This window comes from Pleurodeles waltl, chromosome 3_1 (assembly GCF_031143425.1).
Source record: "Pleurodeles waltl isolate 20211129_DDA chromosome 3_1, aPleWal1.hap1.20221129, whole genome shotgun sequence".
NCBI lineage: Eukaryota > Metazoa > Chordata > Amphibia > Caudata > Salamandridae > Pleurodeles > Pleurodeles waltl.
In genome coordinates, this window is record NC_090440.1 from 1,069,850,699 (window position 1) to 1,069,874,136 (window position 23,438).

The 23,438-nt window shown below is 42.4% G+C and overlaps 1 protein-coding gene across 1 annotated transcript in view; it reads right to left on the reverse strand.

Annotated features, from left to right (window-relative positions):
- Positions 1-327: 327 nt before the first annotated feature.
- Positions 328-23,438, reverse strand: part of LOC138284974 (6-pyruvoyl tetrahydrobiopterin synthase-like) — a 95,585-nt gene continuing 72,474 nt past the window's right edge. Inside the window, exon 6 of the mRNA XM_069224347.1 lies at positions 328-4,839. Coding sequence (XP_069080448.1) covers positions 4,710-4,839 — 130 coding nt within the window. The 3' untranslated portion in view covers positions 328-4,709. The remainder of the gene's footprint in view (positions 4,840-23,438) is intronic.

A 23,438-nucleotide genomic window follows, 5' to 3' on the forward strand; every position in this document is an offset into this window, starting at 1 on the left:
AACACAAGCTATACAGTCCTACAAAAAAACCTCAAATCCTTCTTGTTTGTGAAAAACCTTTCAAATAATGGGTGATCTCTCCTTTTGCTGCTGGCTTAATCATGCAGGTCTTGATTCACCGTGTTCTCGGCTCAATCACAGATTTTAGAGGAGAACACAAAGAAGACGAAAATCATCCAACAAAGCAAATATAGTAATGAATAAGAATATTAATCCAGAAAGGGGATCCACGGTTTTATTCTCTTTAGAATAAAGCTATGTTTTCATCCTGTGACAATAAATGAAAAATGGAAAGAACAAATTTAGCAAAAAGAGCCAGAGTACCTGTTTCATGTCAATAGTGTTTATTGACTACTATGTACTAATGTCAGATGCGGGATTCTCTAGCACAGAAGATTACAGGGTACATCTAGCTACATTTATACTGGCTGGAATTTTATGTTGGCTCGTACATAAGAACCACCAAGACTGTTTTGCTTATAAGTTTCCCTGCCTGATGTTACACAAAAACCAAGCATTATTTAAATATTTGGATCAGCCTTATCATTAAAACATCCCATCATACATATATTTAAAATCGCATACAGTGTGAGTAGATGCAACCTCTCAACGGAGATGATGTATACTGTGTGTTGCCTTTGGTGCCTGTGAGGGTATTTTGTAGAATATGTGGGCTGTTATGTTCATATGTGAAACCATTGGTTGCTGGCCAGGCCAGCTGAGAGTAGAAGGATGAGCATTCAACATATTGGCTAGGATTTAACTGTATCCTTCAACTAGCCAATACAGTACCCCAGGCTAAAGGCTGGCTAAATGTGTAGTTTCAATCACCCTACTTCTTGTGTAATGCTGAGATCCTGCAGCATTTCAAATCAATTGCTTTAATGTGTCAAGCCTGACTCACAAATGCAGTATTGTGAGTCATATCATTATGCAATGTAAAATATACTAACAGTGTGAGTGAAAAAGTTTCCCTGCTGAAAGCACGTGTTTTACAACTTGCCCAATGTCCCCTCATTGCATGGTAGTGATGTTACAAGGCTTCATGTCCAGCCTGGACCGATGCCATTATTCTGTAAATGATTCACAATGATTTTCAAGCTTACATTTAAGATTGGCACACCTCGTTTCCTCATCACCGAAAATAACAGCTTTTTTGCACATTTGGGCAATAAAGTGGAGTGTTCTGTGCTACATATGCGTTCGAGTGTTTATTTTATACCGAAAGCCTGTCCTTTTACCCCAAACTCAGATTGAAATCCAGGTACAAACAAAGCGGTCCCATGACTATTGAGACAGGATCAGTGTTTGTTTAGAAAGAGCCAAAGAGATACATGGATGTCTGTGTTTCTTAGAAAAACAGCTAGTAAAATACCAACCTGAAAATCAATTTAAACTAATCTGTTTAATTAAAATAGTTTGAATATTTTAGTATGACATTTACCATGTAATAGAAATTAATTCGTGAGATGTATTTTTTCAAAATTATGTTTTTCGTATATTTTAAATGTTGTGTATGTCAATTAACCTGGCAATGGTTTCTCTCTGTTAGTTTTTCTTCAAGGTTTGCATAGATCCTTTTCTCCGTAACCCTCTTCCAATCTCACGTGTTCTGTCACTGGCTGATGTGTTAATTTGTATTTTTAAATTCTCTTCTTTAATTATTACCCTAAACCGCTGTTCCCATTGCCTTTTCTGGTCTCGTTCATTTTCCCTCTATCCTCCAACTCCTCCCTGCCGTACTTTCGTTTTTGGAGAGGTGATTTTGGTGACTGGGAAACTGGATATATTTCTAGTTTATGGCTCGTTATCAAATAGTGAAACTCATAAATGTCATGCTCATTCATTTTGGGCTATTGTGTGGATAGTTATTTAATGAGTTGCACGTCTTTTTGAGGCCGAAACAGATTTCCTGTGCTGTCTATTTACATTATTTAAATAACACAACATTTAGTAACCAGAAGACCCGGATTTGCAGGAACAGTTCCGGCGTCCCCAAACGGTCTGCTGTAACAACAAGCATTTGTAATGCAATGGGTCTCGCATTTGCTCGAATTAAAGCTATTTCGTTGTAAACTCCTAACCGGACCTTTCTTGCCACATAAACTGAAAATGAAAAGTAAACGTTTCAGATAACTAACCGGACTTTTCTTGCCACATAAAGTGAAAACAAAAAGTAAAACAGTTTCACAGTAACAAGCCCACTGCCATCATGAGCACAATGCAGACACACAAAAGGAAACAGCAGTGTGCTAGCAAGAGAAAACTATCAGCAAAAGTGCAATTATCCATGTAACCAGCAAAAGTGCAAATATCCATGTAACAGAGTCGATGTCATGCAAAGCAATCGACTAGTGCCCAGCAAGATCGCGTTGCCTACGAACTAAAGAGAAAAAGTAGTCCAGAAACCATACCGAAAACATGGAACCTCGTATGTTTTCAGAAGTTAGCTGGTGCACTCGAGGTGGGCTAAACACCAGAAAAAGCATGACGTATGCATGCCTTTCACTAATGGAATCAAGCTAATTTTAAAAGGAAAGCTCACAAACCAACCAAACTGATGGACGTGACATGGGCGTGGTTAAAAGCCCAGAGAGAGATTACACCGGGGACAGATCGCTTTGAAACAGTTGGCGAGAACATACACACATTACAGTGTTGTGCAGGCTCATGTTTCTGTCGGACCTCTCATCACACCAGGGACACAACTTTAATTACTAGACTTGCCTGCATGCCTCACCTCACTCAAGCAGGATAGCAGGATTTAATAAGGCCTTTTGGCTGTCCTGGCTAAACATATAACAAAACCTGCATTTGTTGTAGACCAGACTCCGTCTTTACAAAACAATTTTTTTACAACAAGTGAAGCATCAACAAGACCTGCAAAACAATGCCTCCTCCACAAGCTGGCCATTTGTGACAAAATATGATGTAAAAATAGTGGGAGACAAAAATATGGGAAATTAAATACTGTGACACAAATATTGTGATGCACAAATATAGTTGATTAGAAAAGCTCTTTTGGAGCCAAGCAATATTGTTCAACATAATATTGATTATTTATTGTCATTACTAATACAATGGTTAAAATATTTGTTTACATCATTTTAATGTGTTTTAGTTGATATAATATTTTATGTGCTACTATTGTTTATATGTTTGCATTGTATCATTATAGCTCATCAGAGAGGATTAGGTTTGTCAAGATACAAGGGAGCACCCAGTATAAGTCAAAACACATACATCCTTTTCAGAGTAAGAGTGATGCATAAGTTATGCAATAAAGAAAAGGGAACTCCCAAGTTTAGGTGGAGAGCAGCTCCAGTAAGGAGCACCCTGCAACATCAGCAGCACTGTAGATTTGCTCACCTCCGATGTCTGTTTTCCTACTAAAGTTTTTAAGTATAGGATTAGCAGAGTGCCATCCATGCCAAGCTAGAAAGGGATCAAAGTATTTTGCCATTTGTACAGCAAAACGTATACGCAGGATATTGGCACAGTGCCACCCTTGTTGAGCTGTAAAATGACAAAAGCTTTTCACAACTCCAGGCACAGGGTTACAGCTCTGGATTGGAAGAATATCATCCAAGTCAACCTGGAATGAGCAAAAGCAACCCCTGACCCGTGTGTCACTATCATAAAAGCTCATCAAAGAAGTTTTGTTTTATCCAGAACAAGGGAGCACCAAGTATAAGTCAAAACAAACCCCTTTCAGAGTTAGAGTGATGCATATATTTGGGATTTGGGAACTACCCAGATCTCCCGCTTCATTTTGCTATATCTGAGATAAACTACTTCTCTCTTTGCCTCCACAAGAGACACGGGCACTCCAGTAATTTGAAGTGAAATACAATTTATTTCATCATATCCAGTAAAGCCATGGCAGAGTAGAGTGCAGACAGAGAAACACTGTAAGCCTTCTAGCTGAATGTTTTCATTGCAGTCATTCCGTGGTCAGTGGGACCATTTAGTTGTATTTCTACACATCTTAGCCCTCATTTAGGCACCAGGTGATTCTGTCCATCTGCGTTGAATTGTTTTGATTGTTAATGTGGTACATTGGGTTGGTAGCATTCTTAGGAAAATGCCCAGTCACTCTCTGTAGTCTTATAGTAGGTAAACTTACGTTTATTGATGATTATGGTCTTGTTTGGAAGACATTTCTGACTTCTGCATAATAAACCATATTGCTAAATCCATTGAGTAACATTGCTCTCAAAATATTTTGAAAACATTGATACACCCTTAATTGAAAACTAGTAAGGATTTATCAAAATTGTAGGAGTAGTATTACTGCAACAGTGAACATTTGTACACACAATTTGCATAGTTTATATATAATTGCAACACATTTAAAATCTGAATGTCATTTTGAAAAGTGAAGCCTGGTAAAGATAGTAAGTAGATTTATTTTTTTTACCAATAAGAATCTTAAATATTTTCTTTGATGCATATGTTAACAACACTCTTTTTTTCTTTCAAATGAACCAATCTGTATCCTGTGATAAAAAAGTAACATTCTAAATATATGTTTTGTTATTGAATCTGGAGCCCCTTGGTTGATCCCTGTTTTGTAGTACAAGCGATGAGCTAAAAACAGTGGAATGTAAAACCTATTAACTCACTGGTTTCCATCAATGTGTTTACAACTCTTAGTGATTCTTCCTTGAAATCTATCACATTTTGAGCTATAGATAAAACAATGCTGATTAAAATGATGGTCCTTTATAGGTGACACAGTAAGCATCCATCTCGAAAACCTTCACTTTATACAGTAACCCAGGTGGGAGGATCTTCTGAACACTCTCCCAGATCATCACCGCAACGTTCTCCAAAGTGCTGCAAGAGGCAGAAATGAAGATAATATTGTAAATGCTGACATGATCTGGTTGTGTTTATGACTTAAACTTCAGACTTAGTATTAATCAAAACAGGATGCTGTTGGAAACAAGTCAGTCTTCAGAATAGATTAGTTTGCTTTAAGTATGAATCTCTGAAAATGTGGTTGGGCTATGGTTAAGTCTGAGCAGTGGTGGGCCAGCAATGAGAGCTTTCTCCACTAGACTTCAAGAAGGAAGGCGGTGATTGGAAGCCTGAGATGCAGACCTTCATCCATCCACTCAGCCAGAATAAGAGCAGCCAAGCAATCAATATTCTGAGGCAAACATTTGGCATGTAAGATTTGCCCTCAAATCTCATGTGTCTTCTTGCTCTGAATCAGCTGGATTTAGTAAGTGCAGAGCTTACGTCTGACAATCCAGAACGTTTATGGGAAGATCTGGCTTTGAGAGACAAAATACAAGCTGAGTTGACAAAAACATTGTTTTGTGACAGGCTCAAGGGTGGGTGTTTTTGTGGGAGGAGTTCACAGGTGGGAATAAAGTAGCTGGCCCATAGCTGGATATGGATATGCTGGGTGGAAAATTAGGTTGTTGATGGAATGATGTCATGATACCTTGTAGGGTGTGTAGGAGGCTGGCCTGGCTTGTAGTGGGTACCAGAGGCACTTACACCTTGTGCCAGGTCCAGTTATCCCTTATTAGTGTAGAAGAGGTGCTTCTAGCAGCTTAGGCTGATAGAAGGTAGCTATGGCAAAGCAGCTTAGGCTGAACTAGGAGACATGTAAAGCTCCTACTATACCAATGGTGTCATATGCACAATATCATAAGAAAACAGAATACACAGAAGTACTAAAAATAAAGGTACTTTATTTTATGACAATATGCCTAAAGTATCTCAGTGAGTACCCTCAGTATGAGGATAAAATATATACACAATATAAATGTACACAAACCAAAATTATGCAGGTAATAGCAAGAAAAGTATTGCAAGCAGTGTAAAGTTACAGTAGATTGCAATAGGAGCACATAGGTATAGGGGCAACACAAACCATATACTCCAAAAGTGGAATGCGAACCACGAATGGACCCCAAACCTATGTGAGTTTGTAGAGGGTCGCTGGGACTGTAAGAAAACAGTGAGGGTTAGAAAAATAGCCCACCCCAAGACCCTGAAAGGTAGGTGTAAAGTGCACCTACTACCCCCAGAGATCACTGAAGTCGTGATAGGTGGATTCTGCAGGAAGAACAAACACCAGCAATGCAACCACAGTGGATTTATGGACCTGAGTATCTGTAAGACAAGGGGACCAAGTCCAATAGTCGAGACAGTGTCAAGAGTGGGCAGGAGCCCAGGAAATGCCTGCTGAGGGTGCAAGGAAGCTGCCACTGGATGGAAGAAGCTTGGAGTTCTGCAAGAAAGAAGAGGACTAGGAACTTCCCCTTTGGAGGATGGATGTCCCACGTCGCGATAAAGCTTGCAGAGTTGTTCCCACACAGAAAGACCACAAACAAACCTTGCTAGCTGCAAGGGTTGCGGTAGAGGTTTTTGGGTGCTGCTGTGGTCCAGGAGGGACCAGGATGTCACCACTTGGAGGAGGAGACAGAGGGGGGGCACCCAGCAAGTTAGGAAGCCCTCACAGAAGCAGGCAGCACCCGCAGAAGTACCGTACCTGAACAGGCACTTGGAAGAAGAGTGAACCGGAGTCCACGCAAAGTCACAAAAGGGAGCCCCACGATGCCGGAGGATAACTCAGAAGGTTGTGTGCGTTGTCAGGGACCCAGGCTTGGCTGTGCATGAAGGAAATCCTGGAAGAGTGGACAGGAGCCAGAGCAGCTGCAAATCATGCGGTACTCACCAATGCAGTCTAGCGTGGGGAGGCAAGGACTTACCTCCACCAAACTTGGACTGAAGAGTCACTGGCCTGTGGGAGTCACTTGGAAAGAGTTGCTGAGTTCCAGGGACCACGAGCGTCGTGCTGAGAGGGTGCCCAGAGGACCAGTGATGCAGTCTTTTAGTGCCTGCGGTTGCAGGGGGACGATTACGTCGACCCACAGGAGATTTCTTCAGAGCTCCTGGTGCAGAGAGGAGGCAGGCTACCCCCAGAGCATGCACCACCTGGAAACAGTCGACAAAGCCGGCAGGATAAAGCGATACAAGGTTGCTAGTAGTCGTCTTGCTACTTTGTTGCAGTTTTGCAAGCGTCCTGAGCAGTCAGCGGTTGATCCTTTGGCAGAAGGTGAAGAGGGAGATGCAGAGGAACTCTGATGAGCTCTTGCATTCGTTATCTGGTGAGATCCTCAAAGCAGATACCCTAAATAGCCAGAAAAGGAAGTTTGGCTACCTAGGAAGGAGGATTGGCTACCAAGAGAGGTAAGAGCCTATCAGAAGGAGCCTCTGATGTCACCTGCTGGCACTGGCCACTCAGAGCAGTCCAGTGTGCCACAAACACCTCTGTTTCCAAGATGGCAGAGGTCTGGGACACACTGGAGGAGCTCTGGGCACCTCCCCTGGGAGGTGCAGGTCAGGGGAGTGGTCACTCCCCTTTCCTTTGTCCAGTTTTGCACCAGAGCAGGGCTGGGGGATCCCTGAACCAGTGTAGACTGGCTCATGCAGAGATGGGCACCATCTGTGCCCATCAAAGCATTTCCAGAGGCTGGGGGAGGCTACTCCTCCCCAGCCCTCACACCTCTTTCCAAAGGGAGAGGGTGTTACACCCTCTCTTGGAGGAAGTCCTTTTTTCTGCCTTCCTGGACCAGGGCAGCCTGGACCCCAGGAGGGCAGAAACCTGTCTGAGGGGTTGGCAGCAGCAGCAGCTGCAGTGGAGACCCCAGAAAGGCAGTTTGGCAGTACCCGGGTTCTGTGCTAGAGACCCGGGGGATCATGGAATTGTCCCCTCAATGCCAGAATGGCATTGGGGTGACAATTCCATGATCTTAGACATGTTACATGGCCATGTTCGGAGTTACCATTGTGACACTGTACATATGTAGTGACCTATGTACAGTGCACATGTGTAATGGTGTCCCCGCACTCACAATGTCTGGGGAATTTGCCCTGAACGATGTGGGGGCACCTTGGCTAGTGCCAGGGTGCCCACACACTCAGTAACTTTGCACCCAACCTTCACCAGGTGAAGGTTAGACATATAGGTGACTTATAAGTTACTTAAGTGCAGTGGTAAATGGCTGTGAAATAACGTGGACGTTATTTCACGCAGGCTGCAGTGGCAGGCCTGTGTAAGAATTGTCAGAGCTCCCAATGGGTGACAAAATAAATGCTGCAGCCCATAGGGATCTCCTGGGACCCCAATACCATGGGTAACTCAGTACCATATACTAAGGAATTATATGGGTGTACCAGTATGCCAATGTGAATTGGTAAATTTAGTCACTAGCCTGTTAGTGACAAATTTGGAAAGGAGAGAGAGCATAACCACTGAGGTTCTGGATAGCAGAGCCTCAGTGAGACAGTTAGGCATCACACAGGGAACACATACAGGGCACATACTTATGAGCACTAGGGCCCTGCCAGGCAGGGTCCCAGTGACACATAGACTAAAACAACATATATACAGAGAAATATGGGGGTAACATGCCAGGCAAGATGGTACTTTCCTACAGGGTGAACTACAAAAAGTCACTAAACTAACCTGTGTTTGATCCTGGGTGGCTTGCCATAGAAAGCAGTCAGACTCAACATAGAGGCTATGTGTAAAGTATATATGCAGCACAAAAACAGCAATAAGGTGAAAACAAAACACAAGAAAAATCTCAAACCAATTTATGAGATAGAGTCAATTTTAATAAATCATTTGACACGAAAGGGACACAAATCTAATCAGTACAATCAGTGTTATGAATTTTCAAATCTTTTAGTGAAAACTATTGCCTAAAAAATCAAATCGATAACCGCTGACATCTAGTCAAGCGAGAGCAGGTCAAAGGTTTAGAAGAAAGTGTCTGGGAAAGTAAAGTTCAGTGGGGAAAGGCTGTAGGAAATGATTGAGGAGGGAGAGTCATTGTCAGGTGGCCATGGGTTGAAGTGGTAATGACAATTTCTACGTTTGGACATAGTCACTGAAATGGAGGCTGAAAACCTCCAGTGGGAGAAGGCAGAGGGTTGTAGGCCAGGACAGATCCACAAGGTCAGACATTCCTTTGACAAAGGACCGTTGAAAGGGATTTGCTGCTGTGGAGAAGTCAATCCAACTGGCGATGCACCACAGACAGGTAGGTGAGCAGGTTGGTCCCAGTCTCCTCCTGAACTAAATTTCTCGGATTTAGTTTTTGGCCATGTGGGTACTTTTACCACCACAATCAAAGATCCAGGACTGGTGGAACAACTCTTGGAGGTTCAGGACTCACCCTGACTGGATCCAGTTGCAGGACTCAACAGCAAGGCTGACCTCTGAGGTTTCAAGGCAGTCTCCAGGCTGTAAAGCAGTCCTTCCAGGTACAATAGCAGTCTGGCAGAGTGCAGAGCAGGTCTCAGCAGCAGGCAGTCATCTGAGAGTCCTTCTGCAGATCCAGCAGAGAACAGAAGAGTGGGTCTGAACGTCCTACTTGTATAACCTGTTGCCCTTCTTCTGGAAGGTGGGAGAAGGTTCTGAAAATATTCATTGAGGTGAATGGCTATTTCTGCCTAAAGGCTATTCAGTTGTAAGTGGGGCTGTGCCCAGCTCCTCTCCCCATCCTGCCAGCAAATGTCTCATTAAGACACACTTAACCCCTCTATTTTGTGACTGTCTGGAATATAATTGTGATTAATAAAAACCTGATTTACCATTTTATGGGGCTCTTCACCACAATTTCAATTCAGAGACAGACAAACGTTACTTGAGGGTAGAGTTTGGAGCTCAAAGCCCCACTTGACAGCACAGAGCAGTGCAAGGAGCCTTTTCTGCTTGGCAGCCCAACACCTAGCCCGGCAGCCCCCAGCAATTCTGACAGCTTCAGCAGCATCAGCAGCTTCAGTGTCTTGGGCACATGTAGGGGTCTAGATGCCACAGGACAAGCAGCCAGAGTCCTTCATTCCACCACTCCCTCCCTGCCCCCAGCTATTCTTGCCCCCACTTTCACCTGCTCATTGGTCTGTGCCTCTTGCAGATTGGGCTTGCAGCCAGGTGGAGCTTGGAGGTAGGGGAACGGCTAGTTGCACTGCAACTCCAGGGGATAATCAACAATGTTGACACCAGGCTGCAAACTATTTTTGGTGTTGTTTGTTGCCTGCTGGTATGAGTCTGCCACCAGCCTCTTCCTGCGCTGCTGACACTGTTGTTGCTGAAATCACCTACTTCCTACTACTGCTATCACCTACCTCCTACTATGGCTTGGCGGTCGCTGGTTAACACGGCCAGCTCAACCAGCCTAATCAGCTTAGTCATTCCAACTTGGCCCTCTAGTAGCCCCCTAGTGGTGTGTCAAGGTGCAGTGCATCTGTGAGGAGCCAATAGGGGACTTCTGGACCAACTCTTTCTAGCTAATGTACAGCCTTTCAAGCCCCAAAAGCCCATCCTTCGGGGTCAGGCTGTTCTGAACGTGCATCAGGGTCCTGAGGCTTTCTTGTGCAGGCAGTTAGGTTTGGGTGGAGTGCCTAAGCTAGCTGAGTGGAGTGGCATGGCTGCAGCTCTAGCACTTTGGACGGAGGGTTGAGCTGGTGGGGTCGGAGATGGTAGGACTAGGTTTAGTGTAGTTTGTACTGCTGTGTATGCTCCCTGCCTAACCTCTACTGTTATCTTTAAGCACAGTCCACACTCAGTGCCACTCCAGGACCCACCAGTGTTCTGACACCTCATTACACTCAGTCCTGGGAGCAAAACAGTTGCGTAAAGTAATCACCCGGTGCAAGAAGAGAAAAAAGGTGTTGCGCATAACCTACGTAACTTGCACAATGTAAAGTGATCAAGTTAAAATGCCAAAAAAATAAAAATCCTGCCCCTGAAAAATCTCATGTACTTGCAGAAGCTCCCTCCTGGCCATAAACTGCACATCTGCATGCAGCCCATCTTGCATTGCCCTTTAGATAACTGGGCACATTGGGTGCAAACATGAATTGCCAAATCAGAACATTTGTGGATGAAACATCTGTACTGCCACTGAAAACACCTACGTTTGGTCAATACACTTTCCACCAGTCCAGTGTTCGAAGGTGCCTCAGCACCAGAACTAGAAGTATGGCACAGCAAACAGGCGGTGGTCACACTAGTGCAAGGACGGTCAACCAGCTCATGCCCCATCTTTAGACACAGGAACATGAGTCCTCAAGGACCACACCAGTGATTTCACCAATATCATCTTTCCTTAGGAGGGCAGAAGGAAAAGCATAATGGACTAGGAATTGGGAAATCTTTCTGACCATTTTCTCTCCGCAATTGAGGCCCAAATTGAAGAAACACTTGCTCAAATATCCATGTTTGTGAGAGAGCACCAAGTCAGAGTTCCCAGCCTCACACAGGCCCATGTGTCTCCCCTCAATGGCTCCACTAATCCCTCTTTAGCCAAGACACCATTACCGGGACACTTTTATGGTAATATCAGAAAATGCAGCTGCAAATAGGCCTAAAAGAGTCAATAGCTACCAATCTGTTTGACTTGCAGGGGATGCTGCTAGGTTCCTCTGGGGAAAAAAATCATGCCCTTGCGCTCTCATACTAGACATGATAAGCACAGGCCCTGAAATGTTTGGAACTCTTATGGAACATGCCAAGAACAACTCACAAAGGCCTTAAACAAATAAAGAGGATATAATACCAAGCAGGATTGGACTTGCTAAAAAACACACTAGTTATTTAGCGGAAGCTAAGTTCCCAGTGGCTCCTTCAGGTTGGTAAGGGAGAATAATTCCCCTCCTACACCTTCTACTACCTCCCTCCACACCAGGCAAGATAAGCCTCATTCAGGGCTCAGAGCAGCATAAGTTCCACCGGCTAACTTGGCCCGACCACCACCTCCAGTAAACATCTCTCTCTCGAAAAGGGTGAAAAAGAAACTAAAAGAAAAACAATTTAAGAAGCAGCACATCTTTAATATGAGATCCTTGATCTTAGGATCAGCCAATATCCCTGCAATGCATCCAGAGCTCAGGCCTACAAAGTTTTTCTCTATATTTGACCCACAAATTAGGCCAAACATAATGACCCCAGATGACACGAGTTCCCAATGTGCAAAACAAAATTACCGTCCCATTGTGTCGACCTTTGTAAGACCCACAGCGGCCAGATAGACAATGGCTAGACCAACAACGGTCACTGACACCTCGAGCCCATCACTCAGCCCTATACATAAAGCCACCCTAAAAGTGCAGTGCAAAGGGACAAGGGTCCACAGCCACAAATAGCGACTATAAAGGCATCAGTGGATGGCCCAATAGTCTCAACCTTCCCAGGAAAATGGACAGCAGACATGGACATGCAGTCAGACTGCTCAAAAATTGATTAAACAACTAATTTGCAACATGCCCAAGAGCCCAGTGGGATAACTCTAAATCCATCTATAGAAGCACCCTTGTTCAATGCCAGCAGATATCAAAATGGACAGCCACCTAATGGGCCTGTACAGTCAGACTGTCAACACACTGATTTAACAAATGCGTTGCAACTTGGCCAAGAGCCAGTGGGATAACACTGAATCCAGCCAGTGGGGTTTTCTTGCTTAACACCAGCAGATACAAAAATGGTCAGCTGCCTAATGGTCTCACACAGAACTTCACAAATACTGAGCCCCTCTTCAATCTAAAAATAAATGTCTCCCAGTTGATATCATGCCTTTAAAATTCTAACTCCCAAGAGACCCAGTGCGATCCCCCTTACACTGAGTACAGCCACCTAGATGGGTGCGCAAGAGGGTTTCAAGGTGGCCTTTATTCTGTCTTACCACATTCTTAATAGAGGGAATCTGCTATGGGTATTCCAACATATTCCTCACTGAAAGATCTCACCTCAGAAAAGGTAGCTTCTGTAAAGTTCACACTAATGCCTAAAAGCAGAAATGAAGAAACTACCAGAACAATATGGATGAGGGAGGCCCACAGAGATGCTGTTCTGGGCAAAAAGAGGATATTTAAAGACTGGGGGATAGAGCTGCTAAAGTAACCACCAAAAAAGTCTCACCTGCTGTTACCCTGACTGCAATCAAGAGTAAGAAGGAGCCTGAAGGGTGAATCTGGTGATAACCACAATACTTTCCCAAGGGTGCCTGAGCCAGAAACCTCTTTAATGGTATCATGTTCACAAAACCAAAGTAAAGTGGCCTGTGCAAGAAGAAGCAATGGCCAAAATGACCGGGGACTGTTGGCCCCCTCCCACATGGGCAGCCTGAAGCAGTATCCCTAGCAGTGCTTAGCTTGAATCTGTGGTTTACGGTGGGGGCCACCGGCACTTCTTTTTGAGGGCCGGCACTTATGTTTGGGCAGCAGGCATTTACTGCAAGGAAAACACACATATGGGTAAGACAGAAAAAAGAAGGACAGAAAAGGTCACAAAGGGGCAAAGCAGAAAGCTGCAAGAATGAGCTGAAGGGGCAGGGAGTGGCTGTAAATGGATTAACTAGGCATCAGATGTCTTTTGAATTATGTTGCCTCAGTATTCTGTGCTCGCACATTTAATTGCAGCAGCTGCGTGTTTCAGAGGAGAGCTCTGGGCACCAGCACATTTTTATTTTCAAATTAAGCACTGATCCCTAGCACCATAACCGCCAAATAGCACTGACCATGAAAGACAAAAATTGTGCCAAACCCTATAATAACATTCTGGATTGTGGCTGGCCTCAAGACAACTAGGTCAAGCATGCTAGTGCTTGCTTACATGGATAGAAACAACATTGTTTGCTTGCAAGTGTCATGGGCTCTCACTCCATCAGTGATACATGGATTCTATGAAAGTATCAAGCCTGCTTCGTGCTTCAACCTCTTTGACTGACCCCTAGCAGGACTGTCCATCTTTATCAAATACACATGCAAGATAGAGTCCATTCCGATCAAACATCACTCCTCAGCCCTATAAGCTGTATCTATTAAAGGTATAAAACTGTAATACAAATATAGCACAAAAACACCTATGCTGCTTCTAAACTGTTTTCTTAACATGCCAAAAATTCTCAAGGCGTCTACAGTCACTGACCTCTACAACTAATTAGGAGAGCTTTTCATGGAGTTTCCTACCCATGAAATTGTGCTGGTGGGCCACTTTAACATCAGGGGTATGGGGAATTCCAAAGAACAGGAAAATATGAAGGACTTCCGGAAAACTCACAAATTGACTAGCACCCCATTGTCTGCCCCCCTTCAAGGGAATTTCAAGTATTGATTATATTTTTATGTTACAGACCCAAGCGAGTCAGCTTGTCAACTTCGAAATTACCAACAGACCTGAAAGTGGTCACAGCCTCCTGAATTTTACTTTAAAATCAGCAGCTCCCAACACGGACATAAGTAACATTTTGGGTTCTTCAACAGAGGTTGAAACAGCCACACGAGTAAGGACAATCAAGTGGAGGCAGGAAGGGTTTTCAAAGGTGACCACTTGGCTAGGGAAGCAGACTTACAAGGATGCTATTCATTACTTACCAAATGTATCCCAAGCTTGCTGCTACCTGCTAAAACCTGATGACACACAAGAGCAACCAAGGAATGATGTCATGGGGTAGCCACAACTGCAGTACAATAAAGTTGCTTGCACATGAAGAACGCTAAAAAGTTCCCTGCAAGCCCACAAGCACAATCCTACAGCAAAGACTGCAGTGGCCAATATAAAACGGTGCAGGCAGCACATAAAATCAACTTGGAAAGAAAGGAACACCATGGAGCAAAAGGAATAGGCAAAGATTTTCCAATGAAATACTGCAGGGAACAAATCATGCTCACTTTTGGAATCATAATAGAAAATTAAAAACCACCAGTAATGGACGGGAAAGTGGAGTTTCTGAGGGAGCCTGGATGAGATGTGCCAGAGCTTTGCACATACCAGTTTCATTCATCTGGTAAAGCAGATAAGCGGGAGGACATAGATACAACTGCAGATAACTTGCAGAAATTAACCTCTACTGCCCTTGTCTGTAAAACAATCAGGGAAACTACTCTTTTCTAGAATGCCAAGTCCCAGACTCATGGAGGGGTGAATACCTTGTGTCCTAAATTCAAGAAAGGGGCCAGACAAAACTATCAATGTATTGCCTTGACACAGTTTAAGCCCTAGAAGCAAAAGCCTTCACCAGAGCATTACTCAAACACCTAGAGGCTTGGGCTGCCGAACATGATGCCCTGCATTTCGTCCAGACAGGGTTACTGGTCACTGCATCAACAATTTACAACATCATGGTGCTTGCATTCTTGAGTCTTTGAGCAGCATGGAAAAAAATAGCTTTTTTGCTTCTATATAGACTACAGTGCCATATTTGCCAGTGTAGTTCGGGGCACGCTATAGAGAAAATTGGATGCGTGGGGCATCATTTTAAAAATACCAGGAGCAATAATCTCATTATATACAGGCATGTGGGTACCTGTATATAATGAGGACCTCACATTTTAAACTACTAAAAACACTAAAAAACATTACAGTCTATACCCACTGTGACATAAGACAGGGGTGTGTCCTTGCCAATTTATTTTCTAATCTATACAGCGGACTTGGGCAAAGCAATGGAGGGTGGCTGTCTGGTTCCTCCTAAACTGGGCATAGCTAAACTATACATTCTTCAATACATGGATGACATAGTTGTAATGGACCACACCAAAGCTGGCATACAACAGGCCCTGAACAGCCTAAACATCTACAACAAAAAGCACCTCAGGGGTAAGAAACACCTTACATGGAACATTGGCAGCAATATCATCAATACAGTCAGAAATTACCACTACATGGGTTTTTGGATCTCAGAGACCTCCAAACCCACTGGTCTTTTAAGAGAAAGGGTCAGCAAACATTCATGACATTAACCTAATGAATATGAAATGACAGAGCAAATCTGCAGCCTCCATACTCAGGGTGATGAAGGCAACCTTCGTTTGCACTCTTCAGTATGGGCATCAGGCCTGCTGTGGGGCCTGTGCCCCCCAGCCTAGTTAAGATTACTGGCCCAGGTTACAGGAAAATATTCCAAAGCCACAAAATATCTGCAAGACAAGACTTAGGGCCTGATTTAGATCTTGGTGGAGGGGAATGCTCCATCACAAATGTAACGGATCTCCTGTCTGTCATGGTATGATCCCATTATATCCTATAGAGATTGCAATTTGGTGGATGGGATGTCTGGCATGTTTGTGATGGTTTATTCCAGTCCCTTAGACTAGAATTCGCCTTGGTGAAACAAACTTTAGCCTGCAAATCAGATACATTGAAGCAATACACCAGTGTCCTGAAAGTACCTGCTAACTCACTAAAAGGTCACCTGAAAGTTATTTACAAGACTCCGGGCAATCTCTGGCACCAGCACCTGCAGGAAGCAATCACATCCTTCCAAACGAAAGAGACAACATTAAAGAAAGGGAACGTTTCCTACACATTCTATTAAAAGGTAATCAAAAGGCATCTGAAGTCAATCTTGAGTACATAGGACTTATCTTCAGCACTGCTATTTTATTTTCCCTGGACAACTCTTTCCTGTCTGGGATGCCACAACCATATCTACCAGAATCCATTAACAAAGAGACTTGTAGAGAGATTTCGTATATGTGTTTATTAGGCTTACCAGTGGAAGACCTTAATCTAGGATGTGCCCACCAAGGGGCTTCCAGGTTATGCAGCTACAAACATAAGTCATGGCTGCACCTTCTGTGTTGTTGTCCCAAGTTAAATGCTCTGTGTAGGATACTGCTGAATCCAATCTTCTGGACCTAAATTGTTCACATTTACTTGGACTCTTCATTGCTATGTTTAATTCATTCTGGTTCAAGTGCCTTATTGAGGTGCAGGAAATTTGTCAAAGAACTCAGAGATCAGCTCTGCTCACAAAACACTGGCACTCATAATCCCAAAATAACTCAATTGCTGATAATGGATTATTGTACTCAGAAGGCTTGAATCCTGCCAGCAGGACAGCAAAGAAGCACTCAGTCCAACAGAGGCAATGAAGACGGGTCAGGGTGACAGGTCAGGCCCAATAACATAACCACCAGTGAGACAATTTGAGGGCCCAGTCCTGTAAGATAACAACCTTGCCATTTTATCATGTCAACCCCACCTATTATGCCTGATTGCACTCTTTAACATAATCTGACCTTGTATTGCATACAATCCAATGCCTTTTAATCCAATGTATCCCCTTTTTGCATCTGTCCTCTATGTTAACTGACTTTTAAAATCTCTTTGCACTCCACAAAGCACTTTGACCTTGTAACATTACAGAGGCTTCTCTGTATTCTCCACTGAGTTATCTCTCCCGTAAAACATCTCCCTGCACTATACCCAAGAGTACCCACTTACCACTTACAAACCTTCCCTTTTTATACATGTAAAGCACCCCTAAGGTAGGCCCCAGGTAACCACATGGGCAGGGTGCAATGTATGTTACATGTAGGACATGCATTGATGTGCTTTCCATGTCCAGATAGTGAAATACTGCCAATTCGGGTGCAAGGCCTATGTCTCTCATAAGTTAACATAGGGGCTGCTTTAAATATCTTTTCAGTTCAGTTTCCCTTTAGGAGCCAGAGAGAGATATGGAGTTTAGGGTCTCTGGATTCTCAATTTGAAAATACATCTTTTGGTAAAGTTGTAAATTGTCTGTTTGAAAATGCCACTTTTAGAAAGTGGACATTTTCTTGCTTAAATCATTCTGTGACTCTGCCTGCTTGTATATTCCCTGTCTGGGTCAAACTGACAGTTGGGCTGTTTGTAAATCTCTACTAGACAGTGACACAAGGAGAGCTGGGGTATAGCCTGCATATCCTGATGGGCCATCTGGGCTAGAGTGGAGGGAGGAATGGTCACTTACACCTAAAAAGGCTTTGTCTGCCCTCACACAATGCAGTCTCCAATTCCCTGGTGTATGTCTGGGGCAAGGCAGGATCTTGTCAACATCAGATACTTTCCTTTGAAGTTTGCCTACTTTAAAGGCAGAAAGGGGAATAAGTAGTGGACACAAAACCCAGATTTTTGGATTACTTCTGGACTCGAGAGGAACCTCTGCCAAGGATAATAGATGAAGAGCTGGAGGAGGAGTACTGCCCCTCTGCCATTGACTGTGCTTTGCTGTGTTGGCCTGCAGTTGCTGCTTTTGCATGAAAGAGGGCAAAGTCTGGTCTTTGTGGTATATTCCTGCATGTGAAGGTTCTCCAAGGGCTTGGCCTGAGCTTGCCCCCTGTTCTGAAGTCTCAGAGCCATGAAAGACTTCCTCTGCCGGCACTTGGACTATCTGCTGAGACTCCTACCCTGCCAAGTGGTGCCTAGTCCAATCCCTGGGCCCTTGAAAGACGAAGCTGGTGGAAAACCACGAGGAACCAAGTGCACTGACTTCTGACGACTCCAGACTGATGCCGCTGTTGGATCCCACAATGCCACCTGCAACTGAAACTGTGGTCCTTGCTGGAGTGCAACGACCCCGAAGGCCCGACACCACCTTGCTGAATTCCATGATTCTGTGAGTTCTGGAGTTCTGTGTCACTGACATCCATGACACCCCACTTCACTGCACCACACTGTGACTGCCGAATATTGACCCCACCAGAAGTGCACAGATCCAACGCTTCAAACTGATGCCATCTCACCTCCACAGCTCCGCAACAAGGACCTGATGCCTCACACCAATGCCTCCGCTCCTTCGCTCCGCAGCACCGGAACTGACACTGCACCGGATACAGCGATGCCTCGATCCCTAACTCCATGCTCTGGCTTGTTTCCTCATTTTAATAAGTTACTGTACCTGATGGTCTGGTGATTCCGTAACCGGTGCCACTAGCGTCAGGTTGTTGGGAACGACTCTGTCACGATGCTGTGATAGCACCGATTAGAATAATTTGTGTTTGTAAGTGCTATGTTGAAGTTTAATTTCTAAAAATGTATAACTTTGCTTGTGCATGTTTGATTTTTGACATTTTGGTCTTGTTTGATTTAGATAAATATTGCTATTTTTCTAAACCTGTGTTGTGTCCATTTTGTGGTGTTTTCACTGGATGAATGTGTGTTGGTATAAATACTTTACACGTTGACTTTGAGATAAGCCTGACCGCTTGTGCCAAACTACCAAGGTGGTGAGCAGGGGTTATCCTAGGTGTGTATGTCCCTTACCCTGACAAAAGTGATGGTCTCTGCGTGGACAGAGTGCATACTAACTGCCAAACAGGGACTCCATTTCTAACAGAAACAAAAATCCCTTTCTTGTATGTGGTATTAATTTTGTAATGCTCACAAAAAAGGACAGCATGGAAGAATTAAGGATGTAAGGTAGATAATGTAAGCAGTAAGAGGAGTCAAACGAAAGCTTCAAAATATCCTCATTTACTCAAATAATAATAAAGTACAGCTGAACACAGAGGAGAATATGGAGGCCAGGAAAGCAAAATGAAATGCAGAAGTAAGGTAATTGTTTAAATAGACAGTAAGCAAAATCAGAGAAACCATGGAAACATTGGAAATGAAAATAGTACATGTAGCAATAAAACTAATATTATATCAAGTTGAAAAATTACATAGAAAAAGAACTAAAGAAATGGTGAAAATCTGCTTCATTACAAAATATTCTCAAGTTGGACAGGTCCGTAAAGAGTGAAGATTTGTTAATACCCTGCCACAAAGACACAAGTAGTGAACTACTTCAGGAAAGGGAATTTGTAGAAACATTAATTAAACATGTTAAACAATTTGGAACACATTAAAGAAGAAATCAAAACAATTGAACAACTGGCATAAGAAGAGATCACAGAACGATTGACAAGGGTGAAAAATGAAATACGAAAAAGATTTGAGAAACATAAGGAATAGATGAAATTGAAAAAAACAGAGCAAGTTTGAACGTGGTTGAAAGGGCTATGAGGGAGGTAAAATATTCACATTTGTGGAAAGAGTTGAACATTTAAGAAATAGAGAAGCATTGGCTAAATTAAAATGCATTGGATAAATTAAAGAGTGAGCAAGACATGAGAGATTTGACTAGCAAGTGAAAAAAAGATTGATTCAAGGGATGTGGAAGCCTAAACAAGAGGAATAGAAAGAAACTATATTTTTTTGGATTGAATTAGACCCCTTAACCAAGAACAGCAGCAGACAAGGGTCAGAGAAACAAATGGAAGAAGCACAAGACGAAGAGGTGAACAAGAAGGACAAAAGGGAAAAAACAAGAACTTTTAAATTCACATGGATGAAGTGGAAGGGCACAAGGTAGGACAAGGACTGTAAGCATAACATTAACAGTAATACATCTATCCAAATATAAATAATCTGAAATGGTTGTTAATTTCTGTTCAGTAGCTCTATTATCTGTCTTATGTCACAATTGATATGCATTGGTATATCAGAAAGATTAAAATAGCCAAAATTGACTTCAACAAAATCAATTGCATTGGATGTCCCACTCCTAATGACTTTAAAGACTAAAATAACATGAGGAAAATAAGGACAGAGAAATAACAGAAAAGGGCTTAGAAAAAGTCAATAAATCATTCAATTTGGACAAAATAAAAGTGTAGAAAGCAACCTAAGACCCTAATACAGTAACAGCCCAGTATTGCTAGCAGACAGCAAAATTCACCTGTCTCATGAGATGATCATTACAGAACTAGAAAAACTGAAGAGGACACATACTAAGAAAAGGAGTGTGGAGAATCTATCAAAAATTTAAAGAGAAACCCTGAATTACTACAAGAATATATAACAAGAGAAATTAAACCAGCAGATGGGGTGGACACACTGGAAAATGAAGGAACTGAAAAATATCAAAAAACAGAACAACAATTACATGATACAGAAAGCTAGGAGACAATATGCATAAATCCATTGGAAGACACTAGAATATGTTTTCAAACACAATTAAATGAATGGAGAGAGAGGAATGATTGTTGGATGAAGAGGAATGGATTTTTTAAATGTAAACTTAATATTAGCATCAGCACTCTATTCTATGTACAAATCAATAGCAATGGATACAGTCTATAAATACACAAACATAAACTACACCTCAGGAATGAATGTATATAAACACTTTCTCCAAGAACAAAACTTAGAACACTGTGGACATAGGCAGACGATGGAAGAAATGAATGATATTTGTCCACAAAGCAAAGTGTTCCTACTCAATGATGAATTATGTTGGTAGAAGAGAGGGACTGCCTTGTCACCTACATCAATCCGACGATTCACTTGTGGGAGAAGGCGAAAGCCTGGGGAGATAACTGAGACAGGTTAATGCAAAAAGTAATTATTTATGATTCAGAGCTGATCTTTTAATATTCCAGACAGAATGGCACCAACTTAATTATCATGCTAGTATGTTCTAAAATGTTCACAGGGAGGGTGCTCTAATAGTGTCTACATGAGTATAACCATAAGAAATGTAATAACTCATGTCTTCTAAATATGTAATTGCTACTGTTGTGAAATCATTTTAGTAATGTCTGTGGGCATGTATTTTAGTAACTAGGCATGCTGTCTATGCCTTCAGCCTAGTAACATTTAATTGTATTTAATTATTTTAGGATCAGCCACATTTGTGGTGATGTTTTTTTTTTCTTTTATCTTGCTGTCCTTTCGTCTAGGAGTGTTTACATTTCCTAGCACAAGATTCTTTCACTCTGCTTTTTCCAAGGATGCAGCAAGATAGGATTTCTGGCACAACTGTTACACCATGTCTCTAACATTTCACAGAAACATATGTATTTTTTGGTGGGGACACTTGCTCAGAAAATCAGTTGTTTTACTGTAAAAGCATTTCCCTGTCCCGTGCACATTAGAGGGAGGTGGTTCAAACCAGATGACCATGACGGCATACTGTCTTACTTTTTTACAGCTGCTTGCTGAGACCACCGGTTCCCTTGTCTACATGGGCATGTGTCTCTATAGACAACAGGCTTCTCCACTACTGTCATACGCAGGTAAGGGGGGGTGATGTTTCCCCAGTGGATCCTGAAGGGTGCATTAGGTCTTATCCTGCTGTGCTCTAACATAGCTTAGGTAGGAATCACATATATCATGCATAGTGACAGTATGGTGGGACCATTCTTGTGTTTCACTTCTCTTGTCATCATTTTGCTTCTAGTATGTTTCATCATCCTAATTATTGCATTTCATATTGTTTTATCTAAGACACATCTGATTCAATAAATCTTATTGAACCATTCCCTGCTTCTGTTTGTCTTTGCATGTGTGAGACAAATATAACTGAGAGAAAAGGATGAGATCTGATCCACTAGGATTTCCCTGAGAAGTCAAAGTGTAATGCACCAGGTTGACACAAATCATCCCTGCTCTTGGGCAGAGATGAGGCACAGTTAGCTGACCAGAAATGGATTAGGTTGACAGTTGTCACATGATGAGGGATTGGAAAGGAACATTGTTTGCTTGCATCAAAGTTTTTTCAAGCAGGCTATCACTGGAATTTTCTACTGGTATCTGTGGTCTTTTGGTACTGTATGTTCTCACAACTTCTCTAAACGTATCCCACCTTAGAGAACAGTGACATTTATTATCAAGTAACTAATTCAGCCTCTTTCGTACGCTATAATTTATCCTCAGTACTGCAATTTCACCCTTCTCAGACAGCTTTGTGGCAATATGTTTGTGCTCATGCAGTCACTATATTTGCAGTCTCCAACATCTTGCGAAATTTGCATTATTTTACTCATAGTGTTTTTCCGTAGTTTATTTAAGTCTTTGGCGACCTAAGCCTGAAAGCTGTCAACTGGATCATTAGCAGTATTTAGAGTGAATGTAAATTTAGTTTAAATGTTACTTTCATTACAGTGAACAGTGAGAAATATAATTGTATTCAGGATGGAATCTACACTTCCTCCATTCCAGTCACTTTCATTTTCCAACTAACTAGGCATGATTATTATTTCTGCATCATCCTCTTTTTATTTATCTGTTCTCTTTCTCTATTTCATTTTATTTCATCCACATACATTAATTTCAACTTCGGTTTTATTACATATTTTGATTTGCACATCATTATTGCTTCTTTCCTGGCAGGGAGTTAATCCCAATTTGAAAATGTTACTCAACAGCTGCCATCATCTTTGGTTTAGTTCACTATTTTGTTTACTTAGCTTGTGAGAGAGTGCTCTGGGTTTATTTCTAGGAAGGAAAGGCTAGCACTGCTCTCAGAATGTCATTGTCTAGGGAAGCAAAATTGGGTAGCAATGCTAAGCGTTTTCACAACTCCAGAAGCTGTATTACACATCAGCAGCTGAAAGCAAACTACCTTTACCATGAGCCTAATGAACTCTCACATTTGGAATTTCAAGTTTACATTTGTATCCTTATAGCTTAGAGTGCCCTTGAAAGGTAAATGAGATACTTTATTGCTGCCACCAGAATCTTGCTATCAGAGCTGTGGCAAATTCAGAAGTAGCATTTTCCCTTTCTAAAGTGTGTTTTGAAACTGAAGTGGAACACAGAAAAGCATTCATGTAGTGTGCTGAAAAACAAATTAAATAGTTTGAAGTACTGATTT